The following is a 21,134-nucleotide window of genomic DNA, read 5'->3' as shown; positions in this document are numbered from 1 at the left end:
CGCAAGGCATCCAGGTCCAGATAGGGTCGCAGCTGGCGCACCAGACGAACCTGGGCGAAGGCCCCTCTAGTCACAGCTCCTATATGATCTTCTAAGGAGAGCTGTGAATCTAAGAGGACACCCAGATTGCGAGCCTTATCTACGGGGGGTAACAACTCGCCCCCGATATTAAGAGATGGAATAATCTGAATATCCTGACATGCCGGTATGTACAGCCATTCAGTCTTCTCCGGGTTGAGTTGAAAGGGACCCAGGGCAGAAGACATCCTGCAGCCAAGAAGGCTCCACCCCTATTTGCACCGCTCAGCTGACCCTAAGGAGGCAGGTAAACCTCCAAGTGGCCTCGACGGTTCTCTAAAAGAAGGCCAAGGGCCCGCCGTCTGCAAGGCGTATAAATCCTTCCACTCCCCGTCACTCAGTCAGAGCTGAAGAAGCTTCCGGGATGGGAAGCGAAACATCTTCGAAGAAGAACAAGGAAGTCCAGTTGCCTCCTGACAAAAAGCACCTTTGGGACAACCACGACTTGCTTAACGGAGAATCTCCGTAGACATTTAGGACTTCAGTTTCTTTTTTTCCGGGGCTGTCGCCACTTTGAACGGTGACGAAACGAATTGTGGAAACTCGAGGACCACTGTGTGTCCTAAACATTTTTATCGGCCCACCTAATTCCCTTCTCCTTCCCCTCTTCCCCGACTCACCCTCAGGCTTCATCAGATCCCGGGTCACTTTCTGCGCCTCCAACAATTCGTTGTATCCGTGATCCGTGACTTTGAGGACAAAACGGCCGTCCACCACACAGTTCCGAGACTTCAGCCGGCCGTGAGGGAATTCCTGGTGGTGCAAATACTTCATTCCCTGGAGGAGGAGGGGGGGGAAAGAAGAAGAGGTGAGCGGGCCTGGCCCACGTCATGATGCAGGTAAGTCCTCGTTGAGCGACCACAATTAGCACCGGCAATTTAGTCACTAAGCAAAGCAGAAACCAGGATTCCGCTCATGAGCGTGGAGCTCTCCTTTGCTTTTCAGACCCGTGAAGGTTATAAAAACCCAGGTCGTCCTCAACGTACGTCCACAATCAAGCCCAAAATTTATGTCGCTAAGCGAGACGTTTGTCAAGTGAGTTTCGCCCTATTTTACGGCTTTGCTTGTCACGGTTGTTAAGCGAATCACTGCAGTGGTTAAGTTAGTAACCTGGTTGTTCGGTGATTCTGGCTTCCCCATTGACTTTGCTTGTCAGAAGGTCGCAAAAGGGGATCACACACACCCCCGGGACGCAGTGACCGTCATATGTATGAACCAGTGGCCGAACGTCTGAATATTGGTCCCATGACCGTGGGGATGCTGCAAGGGTCATAAGTGTGAAAACTGGTTGTAAGCCTTTTTTTTCAGTCCCGTTGTAACTTTGAACGGTCAATAAATGAACTGTTATAACTTTCTCCTGCCTGAGCAGGGGGCTGGACTAGAAGACCTCTGAGGTCCCTTCTAGCTCCTATTCTATTCTATTCTATTCTATTCTATTCTTTATTCTATTTTTTATTCTATTCTATTTCATTCTATTTTCTATTCTATTTTTATTTTATTCTATTCTGTATTTTATTATTCTATTCTATTCTGTTCTGTTCTATTCTGAATTTTATTATTCTATTCTATTCTATTTTTATGTGATTCTATTCTATTCTATTCTATTCTATTCTATTCTATTCTATTCTATTCTATTCTATTCTATTCTATCCTGTAACTCTATTCTATTCCATTCCATTCCATTCCATTCCATATTCTATTCTATTCTATTCTATTCTATTCTATTCTATTCTATTCTATTCTATTCTATTATTCTATTTTATTCTATTCTATTCTATTCTATTCTATTCTATCCTGTAACTCTATTCTATTCCATTCCATTCCATTCCATTCCATTCCATTCCATATTCTATTCTATTCTATTCTATTCTATTCTATTCTATTCTATTCTATTCTATTCTATTCTATTCTATTCTATTCTATTCTATTCTATTCTATTATTCTATTTTATTCTATTCTATTCTATTCTATTCTATTCTATCCTGTAACTCTATTCTATTCCATTCCATTCCATTCCATTCCATTCCATTCCATTCCATTCCATTCTATTCTATTCTATTCTATTCTATTCTATTCTATTCTATTCTATTCTATTCCATTCCATTCCATTCTATTCTATTCTATTCTATTCTATTCTATCCTGTAACTCTATTCTATTCCATTCCATTCCATTCCATTCCATTCCATTCCATATTCTATTCTATTCTATTCTATTCTATTCTATTCTATTCTATTCTATTCTATTCTATTCTATTCTATTCTATTCTATTCTATTCTATTCTATTCTATTCCATTCCATTCCATTCCATTCCATTCTATTCTATTCTATTCTATTCTATTCTATTCTATCCTGTAACTCTATTCTATTCCATTCCATTCCATTCCATTCCATTCCATATTCTATTCTATTCTATTCTATTCTATTCTATTCTATTCTATTCTATTCTATTCTATTCTATTCTATTCTATTCTATTCTATTCTATTCTATTCTAGGACTACCTCTGTGAGGATCGGTTGTGAAGTTATTTTATCATGACCACTGTAACTATGAACAGTCACTGAACGAGGCAGGCACTAAACAAAGACTACGTGTTGTTTCTGATCAGGGAGATCTATACAATTATATAAGGAGTCTATGCCATCATAATCTCGGGAATAAAACATTCTGGTCATCCTAAAAAATACTTCTTAACTATCAGTGGATTTTCCTACACATTCTCCCTCTTAGAACCATGCTTGATCATGATTGGCAGATCTTTCCATAGCTGAAACCTTGATGATAGTCCTGAATTTGTTTCTTAAGAGCTTCAGATGCTCACAGGCCCTGATTGATGGTGGTTGAAATCAAGAACTGAGAACTTTCTTCAAGTCCTCCAGTAGCTTCTGCAGGAAAGATCTGCGAATTCTCTAGCTGGGCCATCCTTGAGGGTCCCAAAGGTGTCCATCTCAACCAACTTTGAGGGCCACCAACTTCTTCAAGTCTTCAAGTCCTCCAGTAGCTACTGTAGGAACCATCTGCAAATTCTCTAGCTGGGCCATCCTTGAGGGTCTCAAAGTTGTCCACCTCAACCAACTTTAAGGGCCACCAACTTCTTCAACCCTCCAGTAGCTACTGTATGAACCATCTGCAAATTCTCTACCTGGGCCATCCTTGAGGGTCTCAAAGTTGTCCATCTCTACCAACTTTGAGGGCCACCCATTTCTTCAAGTTCTCCAGTAGGAATCATCTACAAATTCTCTAGCTGGACCATACTTGAGGGTCTCAAAGTTGTCCATCTCTACCAACTTTGAGGGCCACCAACCCTTTTCTCAACGCGAGGGAATATTCCTCATCCCAGCCTCATGTTTCTCCTAAACTAAATCTCAGGACAGCTAGATCTCTTTCCCGGGCACCTTGATAAGGTCCAGCAGCAAGGACGATTTGAACATCCAGTCCAGTTTCATGTCCTCGTTACGGAGAAGGTCCTCGAGGCTCCCGCGCATGCTGTGCTCTGAGACAACAGCAAAAATCCCAGTGTCATGGAAGAAGCCTACAAAAGGGTTCAGGTTTTCATGTCTCAGGTCCCGCAGCTGAATATGGGGAAGAACAAAAGGGAATAAGAAGTGAAAGTCCTCCATCACCCAGCGGGGTGGGTGTCACTGCACTTTTTTTTTAGTTCGTCCGAAAAGCTCAATTCTAATTGTACATTTCCTTCTGTTCTGCACCTGTGTTGATAATCTATCTGGTAACCATAGTGAATGTCATGTGGTCTAGCTAGGTTATGAGTTAGTTTTGCTGTGTGCGCAAGCGTAAAAAGTTTTTCTAGTTTTTGTCTTTACTTTTTCTTTTACTGTTTGATGAGAGAGGATGTAGTCAGTTAGCTTTCTTATTCCTTGACAGTGGGAATGGCTAGAAAGGTTTCCTGTAGAAGGCCTTCTTCTCTGTCTTAAGGCCTTGTCCCTACATGCATCGAATGACCTTTGTGTAAGGCTTTCTTCTCTGTCCTAAGGCCCTGTCCCTACATGCTTTGAAAGACCTTTGTGGAAGGCCTTCTTCTCTGTCTTAAGGCCCTGTCCCTACATGCTTTGAATGATCTTTGTGGAAGGCCTTCTTCTCTGTCTTAAGGCCTTCACTACATGCTTCGAATGACCTTTGTGGAAGGCCTTCTTCTCTGTCTTAAGGCCCTGTCCCTACATGCTTTGAATGATCTTTGTAAAAGGCTTTCTCTGTCTTAAGTCCTTGTCCCCACGTGCTTCTAACTACCATTGTAGAAGACCTTCTTCTCTGTCTTAAGTCCCCACATGCTTCTACCATTGTAGACCTTCTCTGTCTTAAGTCCCCACATGCTTCTAACTACCATTGTAGAAGACCTTCTTCTCTGTCTTAAGGCCTTGTCTTTACATGCTTCTAACTACCATTGTAGAAGACTTGTTCTACATACTTCTAACTACCATTGTCCTGGCAACCTATTTTTAATCTCGAGTCTGCATAACCCAACCTCAGCCTGTGACTGAAAGAGCCGTAAGCCATCCTTGCTGGTACTGAGGTTAAAGTAACGTTTCCTCACTTAACAGAATGACAAAGTTGGAACAAAATGTGGAGGTCATCTAGTCCACCACCACCCCCGCTCAGGCAGGAAACCCTATATCATTTCAGACAGATGGGTGTCCAATCTCTTCTTAAAAACTTTCCAAGGTTGAAGAACCCACAACGTCTGGAGGCAAGTCGTTCCACTGTCTAAAACTTTGCTGTCTCTTGGCCCTCTGCAATGCAGCTCTTCCCTCCCGGGAATCCAGACTACACTCCACCCCAGTCCAGGAAGCACCCTGGACAAAATCTTGGCGGCCTCATCAGCGCTTCCCTTGGAAAAAAACCGAGGTTGCCAAGGGAGGCTGGTTGAGTTCCTACTGACTTGACGATGGGAAGGCCCCAACTCAGTTGTGGGGCAAAGCCCCCAAAGGAGGCCAATTCTGCATCCCCTTGACTGAGTGCTCAAAATCTGGGTCACCGTGCAGAGAACCACCGCTGAAAAGTAGGGCAATGTACAAGAAGGGCAGGCAGATCACGCAAAGTACTAGTACCGCTTTATAAAACCCTAGTGAGGCCACACCTGGAATACTGCAGCCAGTTTTGGTCAACTGTATCACAAAAGAGATGTTGAGAGTTTGGGAAAAGTTCAGAGAAGAGCAACTCAGAGGATCCAAGGCCTGGAGACCAAAACGTAGGAAGAATGGGTGCGGAAGGAGTTGAAGTCCATGAGTCATAAAAGAGCCAAGGTTGCCTTCCCCTGGGCTAGTCTAAAGAAAAGAAGAAACGTGGTGACCTGATAGCCGTGTTCCAGTATTGGAGGGGCTGCCACAAAGAGAAGGCAGGACAAGAAACAACGGATGGAAACAAATCAAGGAGAGAAGCAACCTAGAACTAAGGAGAAACTTCCTAACAGTGAGGACAATCCACCAGTGGAACAGCTGGCCACCAGAAATCGTGGGCGCTCCATCACTGGAGATTTTTAAGAAGAAACTGGACATTCACCTGTCTGAGATGGTGTAGGTTCTGCCTGAGCAGGGGGCTGGACTAGAAGACCTCCAAGGCCCCTTCCATCTCCTATTCTATTCTATTCTATTCCATTCCATTCCATTCCATTCCATTCCATTCCATTCCATTCCATTCCATTCCATTCCATTCCATTCCATTCCATTCCATTCCATTCTATTCTATTCTATTCTATTCTATTCTATTCTATTCTATTCTATTCTATTCTATTCTATTCTATTATTTCTATTCTATTCTATATTTTATTATTCTATTCTATTCTATTCTATTCTATTCTATTCTATTCTTATTTCTATTCTATTCCATATTTTCTATTCTATTCTATTCTACTCTACTCTACTCTACTCTACTCTACTCTACTCTACTCTACTCTACTCTACTGAGAATTTTAACTGGGGTTTTATTTTCAGGGATAATTTAATCTTTTAATTCTCTTTTAACTTTGTATTTTATATTGATGTGATTTTAAAATGCCCTGTAAACCGCCCTGAGTCCTTCGGGAAAGGGCGGTATATAAATCTAATAAAATATAAAAAATATATAAATACTCTACTCTACTCTGTTCTGTTCTGTTCTGTTCTATTCTGTTCTCTTCCTAATTCTAATTTGTTCTGTTCTGTTCCTGGAGGTGGGGTCAAGAGGGGAATTAGCCTCGAGTCATTACATTCCCATAAGCATTCTAAGTCAAACCCCTCTTGAATTCTATTAACTCTTATCTAGTGCCAAATTTATTCTAACTCTTAGCTGACTAGATCCTTGTGTGTAGCCATGAGCAATAAATCAGCTTAACTGGAATTTAATGTTATACTGATTCTTCACACCTTCACACCTGTTGGCTGAAACATCTTAGCGGATGAGGCAGAGGAGGGTGAAAATATAGGTAGTCCATGAATTATGAACACTCAAATTATGAACTGAGCCCCAAATTTCTGGTGCTGAGCCAGGCCGTCGTTAAGCGAATTTTGCCCCGTTTTATGACCTTTCTTGCCACTGTTGTTAAGCGAATCACGGCAGTGGTTAAGCCAGTAACACAGCTGTTAAGTGTTCATCCGGCTTCCCCATGGACTTTGCTAGTCAGGAGATCGCCAAAGGGGACGACGTGACACTGCAACCGTCATAATTCCCTGTAAACCGCCCTGAGTCCTCCGGGAAAGGGCGGTATATAAATGTAATAAAAATAAAATAAATAAATAAAAATAAATAAAGCAGGAGTCAGTTGTCAAGCATCTGAATTCTGGGGAGCCTGCGAGGGTCGTAAGTGTGAAAAATGGTCATAAGTCGTCGTTGTTTTTTTCCAGGATGTTTGTAACTTTGAACGTTTGCTAAATGAACTTGTTGGAAGCCGAGGATTACCTGCGCGGGGAATCTCTCGTTACTGGTTGACACGTAAGCCAGGAAAGATTGTCTACGACTCTCTTTATCTACCCATTTTTGGAAGAAAGCTCTTCAGAACTCACCTTGCAAAAAACTTTTTCCGTGGTTGGTTTGACTTCGATGCTCTTTCCTTCAGGGAATCTTTTCAGCCACACCCAGTCACCCTAAAAGTAGGGGGGGAGGAGACAAGGAAGGGCACACCTGGTGACTCTCAACCATCTTGAGGGCTCAAAAAAAGCAGGAAGGAAGGGTGAACCCTGCTCTGCATCAATCCAAGCTGATGGGTTAGATCAGAGGTCCCCAACCTACGGGGTGCGGCACTCTACCAGGCCGTGGCCTCTTGGCCACCGGGTTGCGTGAGAAGCTGGGCAGTGCACATGCATGTGTGCATGCTCCCCCTCCCTCGTGCCACCGTTGCCGTGAGTGTTGTGCAGGCGGTGGCAGGGCTGCTAGTATGCACGAGTGGTGACATTGCCATGAACCTTCCGTGGGGGACAGCAGCGCTGCGAGCAGCCGGTGGGGCGCAGCATGATCCTCATATGGGGTCATTGGCGTGAACCTCGTGGCAGGGCGGCTTTGCTGCAGGGCGCGGCTCAATCTTCGCGCGAGGCACTGGCACGAACCTCACGCCGGAGCAGTGGCACGAACCTCACACCAGGGCAGCATCGCTGCGGGCCACAGCGCAAGCCTCGTGCTGGTGGTAGCATCGCCACGAACCTGGCAGTGGCGGCGCCACACCGGTTGCCGGTGTCACTGAGAGTTGTGTGCGCATGCTCACAGCCCCGTTTGCATGGTGTGCGTGCTCACGGCCTGTTTGCATGTGCGCGCGGATGTGTGGCCGCATTCGCGTTTGTGCATGCATGCATAATGCGCCTGCCCCTCCCTCTTCCACGGGGCCACCAATCCAAAAAGGTTGGTGACCCCTGGATTAGGCTAACCAAGCGGTTTCGTAACAACGTTAGACAACAAAGAGGAGAGGACCCAGCCCTTGGACAATCCACAGTGGACCAACCAACAAGGTCTCAAACCCAAATCCTTCCTGACTTTTCCATGAAAGATGAGTTGAGCCTTCTTCTTGGTGTTCCACAGTTGATGTTCAGGTCGACCTTGCCCCACCATATTCTGTTGGGCCGGGGTCTCCAACCTTTGCAGGAAATGGCTTTAGATCTGAGGTCCCTCCTGTAGGGCCTCCACTCCCACCATCCAATACTAAAAGAAGGTGGGACCACACACGACACAGGAAGGAATATGTCTTCACCTCAAACACAGCTACGTTGTTCTCCTGCTCCGTCCCATTTTTCAAGCTTTTCTTGTCCGAGCTCTTTCCCCCAGGACTGTCATCCATCTTCTAGGGAGGAAGAAGACACTCAGGGTAAACTAAAGAACGCTCTGAAATAATATTATTGAGCAACCGTTAAGAACAAGACAGGTGGACATAACCTTGGTTACATACATCTTACATCTTGATGGTCCAATGTAGAATGTACACAAGCACAAAACCTAAGAGAGAATTTTTACAAGATATTTTATAGATTTTTATTTTTTATTTTTTATTTTAATTCCATTTATATCCCGCCCTTCTCCGAAGACTCAGGGCGGCTTATAAACTTAGCAATAGCCTTCATTCTATCTATATGCCTGCTTATTAAGGCTTTCGGGGGGCCCCAAATGGCATTATTACAAAGTCAGCTTATTGCCCCCAACAATCTGGGTCCTCATTTTACCTACCTCGGAAGGATGGAAGGCTGAGTCAACCTTGAGCCTGGTGGGACTCGAACCTGCACTAATTGCAGGCAGCTGGTGTTACTTAAGGAGGCATTAGCCCACTGCTCCATCAAGGCTCTAATGGCACTTAGATGGCACTTAGATCCTAAAAAGTTAGCATGTATGTATCCAAATCAACCGCCTAAGTGTTGGAGATGTGGTAGTGAAGAGGCGACTTATTATCATATATGGTGGACATGTAAAAATGTTAAAGCCTTTTGGATAAAAATAGGGTGGATTTTTCAGAAAGTTTTTAAGAAAAAAATAAGATTTACTCCGCAGCTATTCATATTGGGGATTATTTCGGATTGTACTGTTATAGAAACTAAATTAATGTTATACTTAATAACGGCAGCCAGACTGTTGGTGGCGCAACATTGGAAGAAAGAAGATTGACCTACAATAGAACAATGGATACTTAAAAGTAATGGATGTAGCTGAAATGGCAAAAGTTTCAGCATATTTGAAAGAACAGTCACAATAAAAATATATTTTGGAATGGAAAAGATGGATTGATTATATTCAGAACAAATATGGGACTAAAAAGTTTCAAATAGCATATGAATAATTCTTAACAATTATAGAAGTGTTATTATAATTACTTTAGTTTTGTTATAAGGGAGTTAAAGGGTAGAAGGTTTCTTAACGTTGTAATAGATATTTAGCATATGTTTGCATAAGATTGCTATATGTAATAACCTGTATTCTGCTTTGGAAAGTCCGGGGGGGGGAGGGAAGGGGAGAGGGTTGATGGGGAAGGGGGGTTATTATTAAAATTTTGTAAAACATTTCAATAAAAAAAATACATCTTGATGGTCCCAAAGAACAAGAAAAGTGGATCTAATCTTGGGTAGATACATCTACATCTTGATGGTCCCAAAGAACAAGAAAAGTGGACATAACCTTGGGTAGATACATCTACATCTTGATACCCCCAAAGAACAAGAAAAGTGGACATAGCCTTGGGTAGCTACATCTACATCTTGATGGTCCCAAAGAATAAGAAAAGTGGATCTAATCTTGGATAAATACATCTATATCTTGATGGTCCCAAAGAACAAGAAAAGTGGACGTAACCTTGGGTAGGTGCATCTCCATCTTGATGGTCCCAAAGAACAAGAAAAGTGGACGTAACCTTGGGTAGATACATCTACATCTTGATGGTCCCAAAGAACAAGAAAAGTGGACCTAATCTTGGATAGATACATCTACGTCTTGATACCCCCAAAGAACAAGAAAAGTGGATGTAACCTTGGGTAGATGCATCTCCATCTTGATGGTTCCAAAGAACAAGAAAAGTGGATCTAATCTTGGGTACATGCATCTACATCTTGATGGTCCAAAGAACAAGAAAAGTGGACTGAACCTTGGGTAGATACATCTACATCTTGATGTTCCCAATGTTGGCCATCTCTACCAGCTTTGCAAGGCCAGTGACCGTGGTCTTTTGACACCACCTCTTCTCTTGCATCGATCTGACTCGGTCATTATTCACTCAGCCCAGTCTCTGATTTTGGAGTGCTTTACTCAATGATCACAACTATCGCCATGGGGTTGTGTTTATTTATTTATTATTATTTATTAATTTTATTTGTATACCACCCTTCTCCCGAAGGACTCAGGGCGGTGAACAGGGCAATGCATGTTAAAAGACAAAATACAAAAATTAAAAGAGATTAAACAAAATGCCCACAACTCTTACAATAAGTTAAAACACAATAAGAAAAGTTAAAACACATTAATAAAACCCAACCCCATCCCATCAGGCCAGGCCAGCTTGTTCGAAGAGGTAAGTCTTTAGATTGCGCCGGAAGGAGCGGAGGTCGGGCGCCATCCGGAGCTCAACCGGAAGATGGTTCCATAAATCCGGCGCGCCCACAGATGGTCCCTTGGTTCTTCTCAAGGCTGTCGTGTGAAACCTTGCTTACCTTCCTGCTGTTGTGGAGGTTGATGAAGGTCAGGTCATTCGCAGTCAGGACAATTTTGTTGGGTCCCTTCGTGAGCTTGGCGTGCAGAAACTGGCATCTGTGAAAAGTGAGGCGAGCAATTGAAAAACATCGGAAATGAAAAACGGTCGCCCACAACCGAAGCAGGGAGGGGCAGACGCCGTCCCATATGAATCCCAAATGCCATTCTGGAGTGGGGACTCACCCATGAAACTCACCGAAGATAGTAAGCCAGACCTGATCCACCCAGGAGCAAGAGAGTAACAACGAGGAAGAGGAAGAAAACAAAAGTGACTCCCACGCCTGGAAGGAGGAGGAAGGGGAAAAAAACACTCATTTTCTTTGGACTGAGGTCCACCAGGGTTAAGACAAGTGGGATGTCCAGTTTCCTCTTAAAAACCTCCAATCTTGGACCAGCCACAACTTCTGGCGGTAAGCTGTTCCACTGGTTAATTGTTCTCACCGTTAGGAAGTCTCTCCTTGAGTCCAGGTTGCTTCTCTCCTCGACTTCAAACTACTTGATTGTTCCAAGCCTACTTTACGGGAATCTTCCCAGATTGGCTGCTTTCACCCGTGAAAGGCTACATAAGGCTAAAGGCCTTGAAGGGCAGTTACACAGAAGTTACACAGAATAACAGAGCTGGAAGGGACCTTAGAGGACTTCTAGTCCAGCCCTCTGCTCAAGCAGTAGACCCTAGTCCCTTTCAGACAAAGAGCTGTCCAATCTCTTCTTTAAGAACCTCCCGTGTTGGAGCACTCACAACTTCTGAAGGCAAGCCGTTCCGCTAATTAACTCTTCTCCCTGTTAGGAAATTTCTCCTTAGTTCCAGGTTGCTTCTCTCCTTGATTCGTTTCCACCCGTTCCTTCTTGTCCTGCCCTCAGGTGCTTTGGAGAATTGGTGGACACCCCCCCTCTTTTCTGTGACAGTCCCCCCAAATATCAGAAGAAAGCTAGCAGGTCACCCCCTAGTCCTTCTCTTTGATGGGCTGGAGTAGACATACCCAGTTCCCTTAATCGTTCATCATGTGCTTTGGCTCCTAATCACCTTTGTTGCTCTTCTCTGCCCTCTTTCTAATGCAGACATGTCAAACACAAGGCCCGGGGGCCGGATCCGGCCCGCGAAGTGGTTTCATGTGGCCCCCGAAGCCATCCTGGAAACAGTGAGGGAACGGCCCCCACTGCCTTGGCCCTGGCCCAGAGACCCTCCTTCTACCAGAGACCCTCAGATCTGTCCCACTCCTGCCCAGGCCCCCATAGGCACCCTTGATGCCAACGATGTAGAGCTGGCCACGCCCACCCAGCAGGCCACACCCACTCTAGCCACGCCCACCCAGTAGGCCACGCCCACCCTAGCCACACCCACCTGGCCCCCTGAGGGCAACTGCAATTCTGATGCGGCCCTCAATGAAATTTGAGTTTGACACCCCTGTTCTAGAGCCTCAGCATCTTTTTTTGTATCGTGGTTACTAGAATTGGACGCAGCATTCCAGCTGTGGCCCCACCAGTGCAGTGTAAAGCGGTACTAACACTTCACGGGTCCTTGAGTCTATCCCTCTGTTGATGCAACCTAGGACTGGGCTGGCCTTTTTGGCAGCTGGCTCACATTTAAGTGGTAATCCAGTAGGAGAAGCTTTGACCTCTTGTGTTTACATAAGGACTCCAGGCTAGTTCCCTGTTTGACACCCCTCCCTCCTCCGGATCTGAAGGGTTGCTCTCCAACAATTACAGAATCACACGCCACCTGATTCTTTCCCAAAACCCCAGAGGGCAGGAGAAGAAACAACGGATGGAAACTCATCAAGGAGAGAAGCAACCCGGAATTAAGGAGACACTTCCTAACAGCGAGGACAATGAACCAGTGGAACGGCTTGCCACCGGACGTCATGGGTGCTCCAACACTGGAGGCTTTAGGAAGAGACTGGACAGCCATCTGTCTGAAATGGTCTAGGGTCTCTTGCTTAAGCAGGGGGCTGGACTAGAAGACCTCCAAGGTCCCTTCCAGCTGTAGTCTGATTCTGACTCTGACCTCTCAGGTAGATCTGACCTATCCAGTCTGACGTGGCTTCCACACTTACCCCCGGTGCAAATGGTGCCACGGTTGAACCAACAACTGGAGTCCGAAGCTGGCTTGGTATTGTGAGGCCAGTGGACGGCCCGTCTGACGAAACGCAGGATCCCGGAGGCCAGGTCGACTTTGTAAACGGGGTGAAGGCGGCTGCCCCTTCCGTCCGTGTCCAGGACGACGTAAGGGACCTCGGCGCTTCCGTTTGGGTCAGCCGACACCGGCTGGCTAAACCCTTCCAGCTCGAAGTCCTTGGCGTGTTCGGCAATGGTGGTGCCCACCACCCTCTTGCCGGACAGACGGGTGTTTTCCACGGCCTTGGCTAGGAAGTAGACGGCGTTAAAAATGGTGCCAAACAAAGGATGGGCCTGAAAGGAGGAAGAAATAAAAGGACTCAGCCAAGATGGCACCTTGTACGCTGTGCTTTTGATCAGTTTCCATCCGTTGCTTCTTGTCCTGCCTTCTGGTGCTTTGGAAAACAGTTTGATCTTTCTTTCCTTCCTTCCTTCCTTCCTTCCTTCCTTCCTTCCTTCCTTCCTTCCTTCCTTCCTTCCTTCCCTCCTTCCCTCCTTCCCTCCTTCCCTCCTTCCTTCCAAATGCAAATCACTTACTAACCACTTCCATATTTCTACCAAGGAAACTCTGTGGACATGGACATGGGGCCACTAGGAATCCACCTTCAATAGAAAAAAATTACTTGACTCTCCTTTATCATTTAAACTGTCCCGTCTCTTCTTAAAATCTTCCAGTGTTGGAGCATTCACAACTTCTGGAGGGAGGTAGTTCCACTGGTTAATTGTTCTAAGTCAGAAAATTCCTCCTCAGTTCCAGGTTGCTTCTCTCCTTGACTAGTTTCCATCCGTGGCTTCTTGTCCTGCCTTCAGGGGCTTTGGAGAAGGGCTTGACTGCCTCTTCTTTGGGGCCGCCCCTGAGATATTGGAACAACTGCTATCATGTCCCCCCTCGTCCTTCTCTTCATTAAACTAGACAAACCCAATTCCAGCAACCGTTCCCTATATGTTTTAGCCTCCAGTCCCCTGATCATCTTTGTTGCTCTTCTCTGCACTCTTTCTAGAGTCTCAACATCTTTTTTACATCGTGGCGACCAAAACTGGACGCCGTACTCCAAGCGCGGCCTTACCCAGGCCTTGCAAAGTGGTATTAGCACTTCAGGTGATCTTGATTCTATCCCTCTGTTGATGCAACTTAGGACTGCATCGGCTTTTTTGGCTGCTGCTGCCGCACACTGTTGACCCATATTTAATTGATTGTCCACTAAGATTCCCAAGATCCCTCTCACAGTTGCTGGTATTAAGCTGGTACTGCTTCTTGAAGGCAGGACAAGAAGCAACGGGTGGAAACCAATCAAGGAGAGAAGCAACCTGGAACTAAGGAGAAACTTCCTGACAGTTAGAACAATTAACCAGTGGAACAACCTGCCTCCAGATGTTGTGAATGCTCCAACACTGGAAGTTTTTAAGAAGAGACTGGACAGCCATTTGCCTGAAATGCTATAGGGTTTCCTGCCTGAGCAGGGGGTTGGACTAGATGACCTCCAAGGTCCCTTCCTCCATCATCATCATCATCATCATCATCATCATCATCATCATCATTATTATTATTATTATTATTATTATTATTATTATTATTATTATTATTATTATTATGTTATTGTTGTTATTAACTTTAGCAACAAAAAACTTTGGGCTGAATTGTGGCCATAAGTCGAGGACTACCTGTATGACCCTTATTCCCACCTCCTCCCAACTCAGGCACCTTCTCCGCACTCAGCTGTCCCGGGATCTCTTTCCTCTTCTGAGCCTCTTCAAAGGCCTGGCGGAAGGAATACTCTGGCGAGTCTACGGTGACGGTTAGCACGGCATCGTACGCCCAGCGTAATTTGACGTTGTCCTCCAGCGCCGCGTAGGCCTCCTCCTGGTAGGGCATGCTGTAGGTCAGGGCATCGTAGGGGATGAAGACGTAGCTCCCTCTGGTCAGGCCCAGCTCTTCGGCCTTCTCCAAGAGCAGACGCTGCTCTTCCCCACCCATCAGGACGGAGTGCATGCACATGATGACCGCTGCATAGGGAAGGAGGAGGGAGGGGAGGGATGGTGGAGAAGGAGGAGGAGGAGGAAGAAAAAGGGGGAGGAGGAAGAAGAAGGAGGAGGAGGAGGAGAAGGACGAGAAGAAGAAGAAGAAGAAGAAGAAGAAGAAGAAGAAGAAGGAGGAGGAGGAGGAGGAGGAGGAGGAGGAGGAGGAGGAGGAGGAGGAGGAGGAGGAGGAGGAGGAGGAGGAGGAGAAGGAGGAGAGGAGGAGGAGAGGAGGAGGAGGAGGAGGAGAAGAAGGAGGAGGAGGAGGAGGAGGAGGAGAAGAAGGAGGAGGAGGAGGAGGAGGAGGAGGAGGAGGAGGAGAAGAAGGAGGAGGAGGAGGAGGAGGAGGAGGAGAAGAAGAAGAGAGGAGGAGGAGGAGGAGGAGGAGGAGGAGGAGAAGAAGGAGGAGGAGGAGGAGGAGGAGGAGGAGGAGAAGAAGAAGAAGAAGAAGAAGAAGAAGCCACCACAGGAGGAGCAGCAACAGGAGCAAAAGGAGGAAGGAGGGAGAGGGATGAATGAGGAGGGGGAGGAGGAGGAGAAATTAAGGAGGAGGAGGAGGAATGGAGGAGAAGGAGGGGGAGGAATGAAGGAGGCGGACAAGGAGAAGGAGGAGGCCAAAAACAGAGTAAGAAGGTCAAGAGAACTGCAATGATCAAGGTGAATCTGAGTCGATAAAGAAACGATAAAGAAATGGGCCCACAGGGCCCATCCGGGGTAGAACCATCCAGGCCAACTCAACTTCCAAAGCCCCACCAGGTCCTTGCAACCTCTGAGATGCCACCAGACTTGGTCAGGAGTTCCATCAAGTCCTGAGTTGTCCTTAAAACACATGTTGTTCCCCCCAGCTTCTGGCTTCTAAAAGGCCGAGGAAGCCCCCCCCCCGAAATCATTGGATCTCCATCACCTTCTCCTTCTTCTTCACGCCAAACAATCAGGAAAGCCTCGTTTGGGGCGTTCTGCACCATCCTACAGGCTTCAGAGGGCATTAAAAATCCTTTGCCCAAGACAAAGGACCTCCTGCCTCAAGGACATCAGAGCAGACGGAGAAGCCTCCCACTTTCTCTGCTGTGTCCCTCAAGAAGCAACCTAACATCACGTGAAGGGTTAGTACCACTTTTCAAGGCCTGGGTAAGGCCACACCTGGAATACGGCGTCCAAGTTCTGGTCACCACGATGTAAAAAAAGACGTTGAGACTCTAGAAAGAGTGCAGAGAAGAGCAACGAAGAGGATCAGGGACTGGAGGCCAAAACATATAAGGAACATTTGCTGGAATTGGGAATGTCTGGCTTAATGAAGAGAAGGACGAGGAGGGACAGGATAGCAGTGGTCCAGTATCTCAGGGGCTGCCCCAAAGAAGAGGGAGTCAAGCTAGTCTCCAAAGCACCTGAAGGCAGGACAAGAAGCAACGGATGGAAACTCATCAAGAGAGAAGCAACCTAGAACTAAGGAGAAACTTCCTGACAGTGAGAACAATTAACCAGTGGAACAACCTGCCTCCAGAAGTGGTCAATGCTCCAACACTGGAAGTTTTTAAGAAGAGACTGGACAGCCATTTGTCTGAAACGGTATAGGGATTCCTGCCTGAGCAGGGGGTTGGACTAGATGACCTCCAAGGTCCCTTCCAACATCATCATCATCATCATCATCATTATTATTATTATTATTATTATTATTCATTATATTATTATTATTATTATTATTATTATTATTATTATTATTATTATTATTATTATTATTATTATTATTATTATTATTATTATTATTATTATTATCCTACGACTATGATTATGATTTCAACTTTCCAAAGATTTGCTCAGACTTCTATCTGTAAGGAGAAGAAGCTTTTTTTTGAAAGGGCGATACGTTCTTAATAATATGCTTATTATCCATTCAATCAATCAGTCAATCAATCAATCAATCAGAATAGAGCTGGAAGGGACCTTGGAGGTCTTCTAGTCCAACCCCACCCACCCCGTTCAAGCAGGAGACCCTCTACCATTTCAGACAGCTGACTGTCCGATCTCTTCTTCAAAACCTCCAATGTTGGAGCACCCACAACTTCTAGTGGCAAGCTGTTCCACTGATTCATTGTTCTCGTTGTCAGGAAATTTCTCCTCAATTCCAGATTGCTTCGATCTCCTTCTTTAGTTGCTTCTTGTCTTGCCTTCTGGTGCTTTGGAAAAATAAATTGGCACTTTCCTCTTTGGGGCAGCCCCTCAAATACTGGAATACAGATATCATCCCCCCCCCCCGCCGCAATTCTTCTTCTCTCTTGACTGGCCAGACCCAATTCCTGCAACCTGGTCTGTTTTTGTCTCCAGGCCCTTAATCGTCTTAGTTGTTTTTCTTCACCCTTTTTCCCCTTCATATTTCTCTCTGCTATTACTGAAATTAAAAAGAAGAGATGGGACAGCCATTGGTCTGAAATGTTTTAGGCCGGTCTCCTGCTTGTGCAGGGGGTTGGACTAGAAGACCTCCGAGGTCCCTTCCAACGTGGTTATTCTGAAATGCATTCTGAAATGCCATTCAAGACTTTCCCTTCCTCCTTAAGAGTCATCTCTTCCTTGGTTCTTCAGCCCAGCTAAATTTTTCACCTGCAGGTTTGCTAAAAATCTGGGGTGACCTTGTCTAGGACTTGAATGGAGGCCGTTTGGGCAGCAAGCCACCAAGGGCCCTGCTTTTATTGTCTTATCCAGGGTTGTGGTTATAATACAAGTAAATAAATAAATGTATCCTGTAGAAGACCGCCGAGGTCGCTTCCAGCCCTGTGATTCTATGGTAACTTCTCACACTTCAAGGTACATATCCCAAAAAATTATCCCCAGAATCTATGCATTGGGATTGAGCCTCTATATCAGGGGTGGGGAACGATGGCTCCTTTATGACTTGTGGACTTCAACTCCCAGAATTCCTCAGCCAGCGTGAGGGAACTATGAGCCCTTTAGGACTTGTGGACTTCAACTCCCAGAATTCCTCAGCCAGTGTGAGGGAATTATGACCCTTTAATGACTTCTAGACTTCAACTCCCAGAATTCCTCAGCCAGCCTGAGGGAACTATGACCCCTTTATGACTTGTGGACTTCAACTCCCAGAATTCCTCAGCCAGCATGAGAGAACTATGACCCTTTTATGACTTGTGGAGTTCAACTCCCAGAATTCCTCAGCCAGTGTGAGGGAACTATGGCCCCTTTATGACTTGTCATCTTCTGAGAGGACAAGAGAGAAGCAGCGCTGAAAAGAAGCCACGGAAGAGAACGAGATCTCTTCTCCGTCTTTCCAGAGTGCAGAACACAGAATCCTGGCTTGAACATCCCTGAGATATAATATTAGGACCATCTCAATAACAAGCTAGGTTAGCAGTGAAACTATGGAACCCGAATGGGGTGATATTTACCCTTTGTTGGTAGAGTGGAGATGTTGGCTGTTCAACCATGTCTTGGAGATAGGTTCTCCTGACCAAGAAAGAAGCTGCATAAACACGTGGCTGAGTCTCATGGCATGCTCTTTGTCATATAAACCAACATTTATGGAGTCCCAGGGTTAGAGGGACGCGGTGGCTCAGTGAGTTAGGATGCTGAGCTTGTCGATCTGAAGGTCGGCAGTTTGGCGGGTCGAATCCCGAGTGCCGCGTAACAGAGGGAGTGCCTGTTACTCGTCCCAGCTTCTGCCAACCTAGCAGTTCGAAAGCACGTAAAAAATGCAAGTAGAAAAATAGGGACCGCTACAGTGGGAAGGTAACAGCGTTCCCTGCGCCTTTGGCGTCTAGTCATGCCGGCCACATGACCACGGAGACATCCTCGGACAAGCGCTGGCACTTCGGCTTTGAAAAGGAGATGAGCACCGGCTCCTAGAGTCGGAAACGACTAGCACGGTTGTGCGGGAGAACCTTTACCTTTACCTTTTAGGGTTAGAACGGGATCTCTGCAGCCACCAAGGTCAACCCCATCAATCCCGAAACTCAAATCCTGGGTTTGTTCCATCTTTGGAGGCTTCCAACCCAGGGGAAGGGACCATGTTCTGCCTCAGTTGGCTCCTTTGTCGAATTTCTCCTACTAAGGAGGTCTTTTTCCCTCATGTTCTCCTAGCCCAGGGCTTTTCAACCAGTGGTACGGGTACCATCTGTGGTACATTGGCAGCTGGCAGGTGGTACGCGACCCTCCTAGAAAAGTGGGAGCAGGGGAGGGGAATGAGCTGAACCGGTGGCAGCAACGCACAAGCCTGAGCGAGAGATGGCTGGAGCTGCAGGGCTGTTGGGCCTCAGCGGAAGTGCCAGGATCAGCGCCAGGATCCAGCTGGAGCTCGGCACTGATCCTGACACTTCTGCTCAGCCCAGAAGAAGCGCCGATCAGCTGGAATGTTGCAGCATCTCCAGGGTCTTGTGATTTACATTCAGATGCTTGGCAACCGATTCATATTTATGACGGTCACAGTGTCCCAGGGTCATGTGAAGTGACCATAACCTGCTGCAACCACCCAGCAGAGGGGGGGAGCAATAAAAACCAAACACCCACCTCCACCCCACCCCCGCTGCCAATCCTCAACAGAAATGCTCACAACAATGAAAACCTCGGACAGGAGGAAGAGCGCCGCCAGGCGGGCAGGCAGGCAGGTGTCTCGTTCGGCTGTGGCTCGGGGGGCACATTTTTCAGTGCCGTTGTGACTTCGAACAGTCACTAAGCCAACTAGTGTTGTAAGTCGAGGACTACCTGTACTTCATCACTTTTTTCCTTTTTTTTTTTTTTTGGTCATCAAGTTCTTGACCCTTTGCTAGGCGACTGGTGGTCCTCGGATGTTGCCGTATCCTAAAAGTGGTACAATGGGTGAAAAGGTTGAAAAGCCCTGATCTATAATCAGTTTTCCTGTAGCTCTGGATCAAGGAAAAAAGGGTTTCCATCTTCTGTCTGCGATCATGTTTTCAGTAAATGAGGAGCTTGATCCATCTAAGTCCAGCCAGAAGTGAAGAAACCATCACGATGAGCTTCTTCACCTCAGAATGGAAAATAGGTTTCCATCTTCTGTCTGCGATCATGTTTTGAGTAAATGAGGAGCTTGATCCATCTAGGTCCATCCAGAAGTGGAGAAACCATCATGATGAGCTTCTTCACCTCAGAAGAAAGAATGGAAAATAGGTTTCCATCTTCTGTCTGTGATCGTGTTTTGACTAAATGAGGAGCTTGATCCATCTAAGTCCAGCCAGAAGTGAAGAAACCATCATGATGAGCTTCTTCACCTCAGAAGGAACCATAAGGTGACCTGCAGCCCTTTCTCCTAAGACTAGACCATATCTTTCAAACCTAGGGCTTAACACACCTACGTTAGATCTCTCGTGAGGAACATCTGCCCGTCGCAACCATACCTCGTACATCGTTGGCCTTCTCGATCTTTCGAAGAGCGTCTTCCACCCCACTTGGTTCATCTTCCATGGTGGTCATTACTGTGACGGGCAGGCCAAAGTTCCTCAGCGAGTCAGCCAGGCTTTGTCCCACGTGGACCCAGAGGTCTTCCTTTGAGGTGATCACGGCCACGTGAGCCCACTGGAAGTGCTTAAGTACAGTGTAGAGGACAGCGGAGGCCTGCGGCAAGGGCCGCACAAAAGTCCCGAAACGTTCCACCTCGGCGTCATCCGTCAAGCAAGCCCAGGAGAAGATGGGCTTGTTCCAGGTTTGGCCCAGCATCCCAGCGGCCTGGCAGACCGTCGGATTAACCGGACCTACGAAACCAGAGGCGTAGTACTCCACCTTGACTAAGCCCATGAGCGCCTTGGAGGTCTGGCAATCTTCACTGAGGAGGACGTAATCGAACCAGTATCCCTTGTTTAAGGTGGGGTCCTTGTTGATCCGGCTTATGGCCAATTTGGCTGCGGCATCAGGGTAGGCTCGGGCATAGATGGGGTCACACTTCCAGGGACCTATCACGCCAACTGTGAAGGTCGCGGCGTGGACGCTGAGAGGAAGGCGAAGAAGCAGAGGCCAGACGAGAAGGGACCAACGAGGAGGCCCTCTACAGCAGGTCCACCTCGGATGGTTGGAGAGCCAAAGCAGGAAGCCCAACCAAACTCGTGTCATGTTGTGGTGGCGACCTTGGGAAACGATTTTGGTGGAGAGGCAAGGAAGGGAAAAGGAAGAAGGCACAACTTCAGCTCCTCAGGGACCACATCCGGAAATATTTGAGTCCATCTCCTGCCAACCACTTGATCAAAGGTTGCTCTTCACCGTCCATAGAGGGAGAGAGGAAGGAAGGAAGGAAGGAAGGAAGGAAGGAAGGAAGGAAGGAAGGAAGGAAGG

At 46.5% G+C, this 21,134-nt stretch overlaps 1 protein-coding gene across 1 annotated transcript in view; it reads right to left on the bottom strand.

Annotated features, from left to right (window-relative positions):
• The window catches only part of GUCY2D (guanylate cyclase 2D, retinal), a gene marked incomplete at both ends in the record, with an annotated part of 33,750 nt that extends 12,835 nt beyond the window's left edge, over nt 1-20,915 (bottom strand). The window contains 9 exons of the mRNA XM_083378748.1: nt 699-855; nt 3,473-3,649; nt 7,070-7,150; nt 8,245-8,334; nt 10,679-10,775; nt 10,915-10,999; nt 12,773-13,127; nt 14,536-14,837; nt 20,207-20,915. Coding sequence (XP_083234874.1) covers nt 699-855; nt 3,473-3,649; nt 7,070-7,150; nt 8,245-8,334; nt 10,679-10,775; nt 10,915-10,999; nt 12,773-13,127; nt 14,536-14,837; nt 20,207-20,915 — 2,053 coding nt within the window. The remainder of the gene's footprint in view (nt 1-698; nt 856-3,472; nt 3,650-7,069; nt 7,151-8,244; nt 8,335-10,678; nt 10,776-10,914; nt 11,000-12,772; nt 13,128-14,535; nt 14,838-20,206) is intronic.
• Between the last annotated feature and the right edge of the window lie 219 nt (nt 20,916-21,134).

This window comes from Vipera ursinii, assembly GCF_947247035.1.
Source record: "Vipera ursinii genome assembly, chromosome: Z".
Taxonomy (NCBI): domain Eukaryota; kingdom Metazoa; phylum Chordata; class Lepidosauria; order Squamata; family Viperidae; genus Vipera; species Vipera ursinii.
This window is presented reverse-complemented; position numbering and strand designations above follow the sequence as displayed.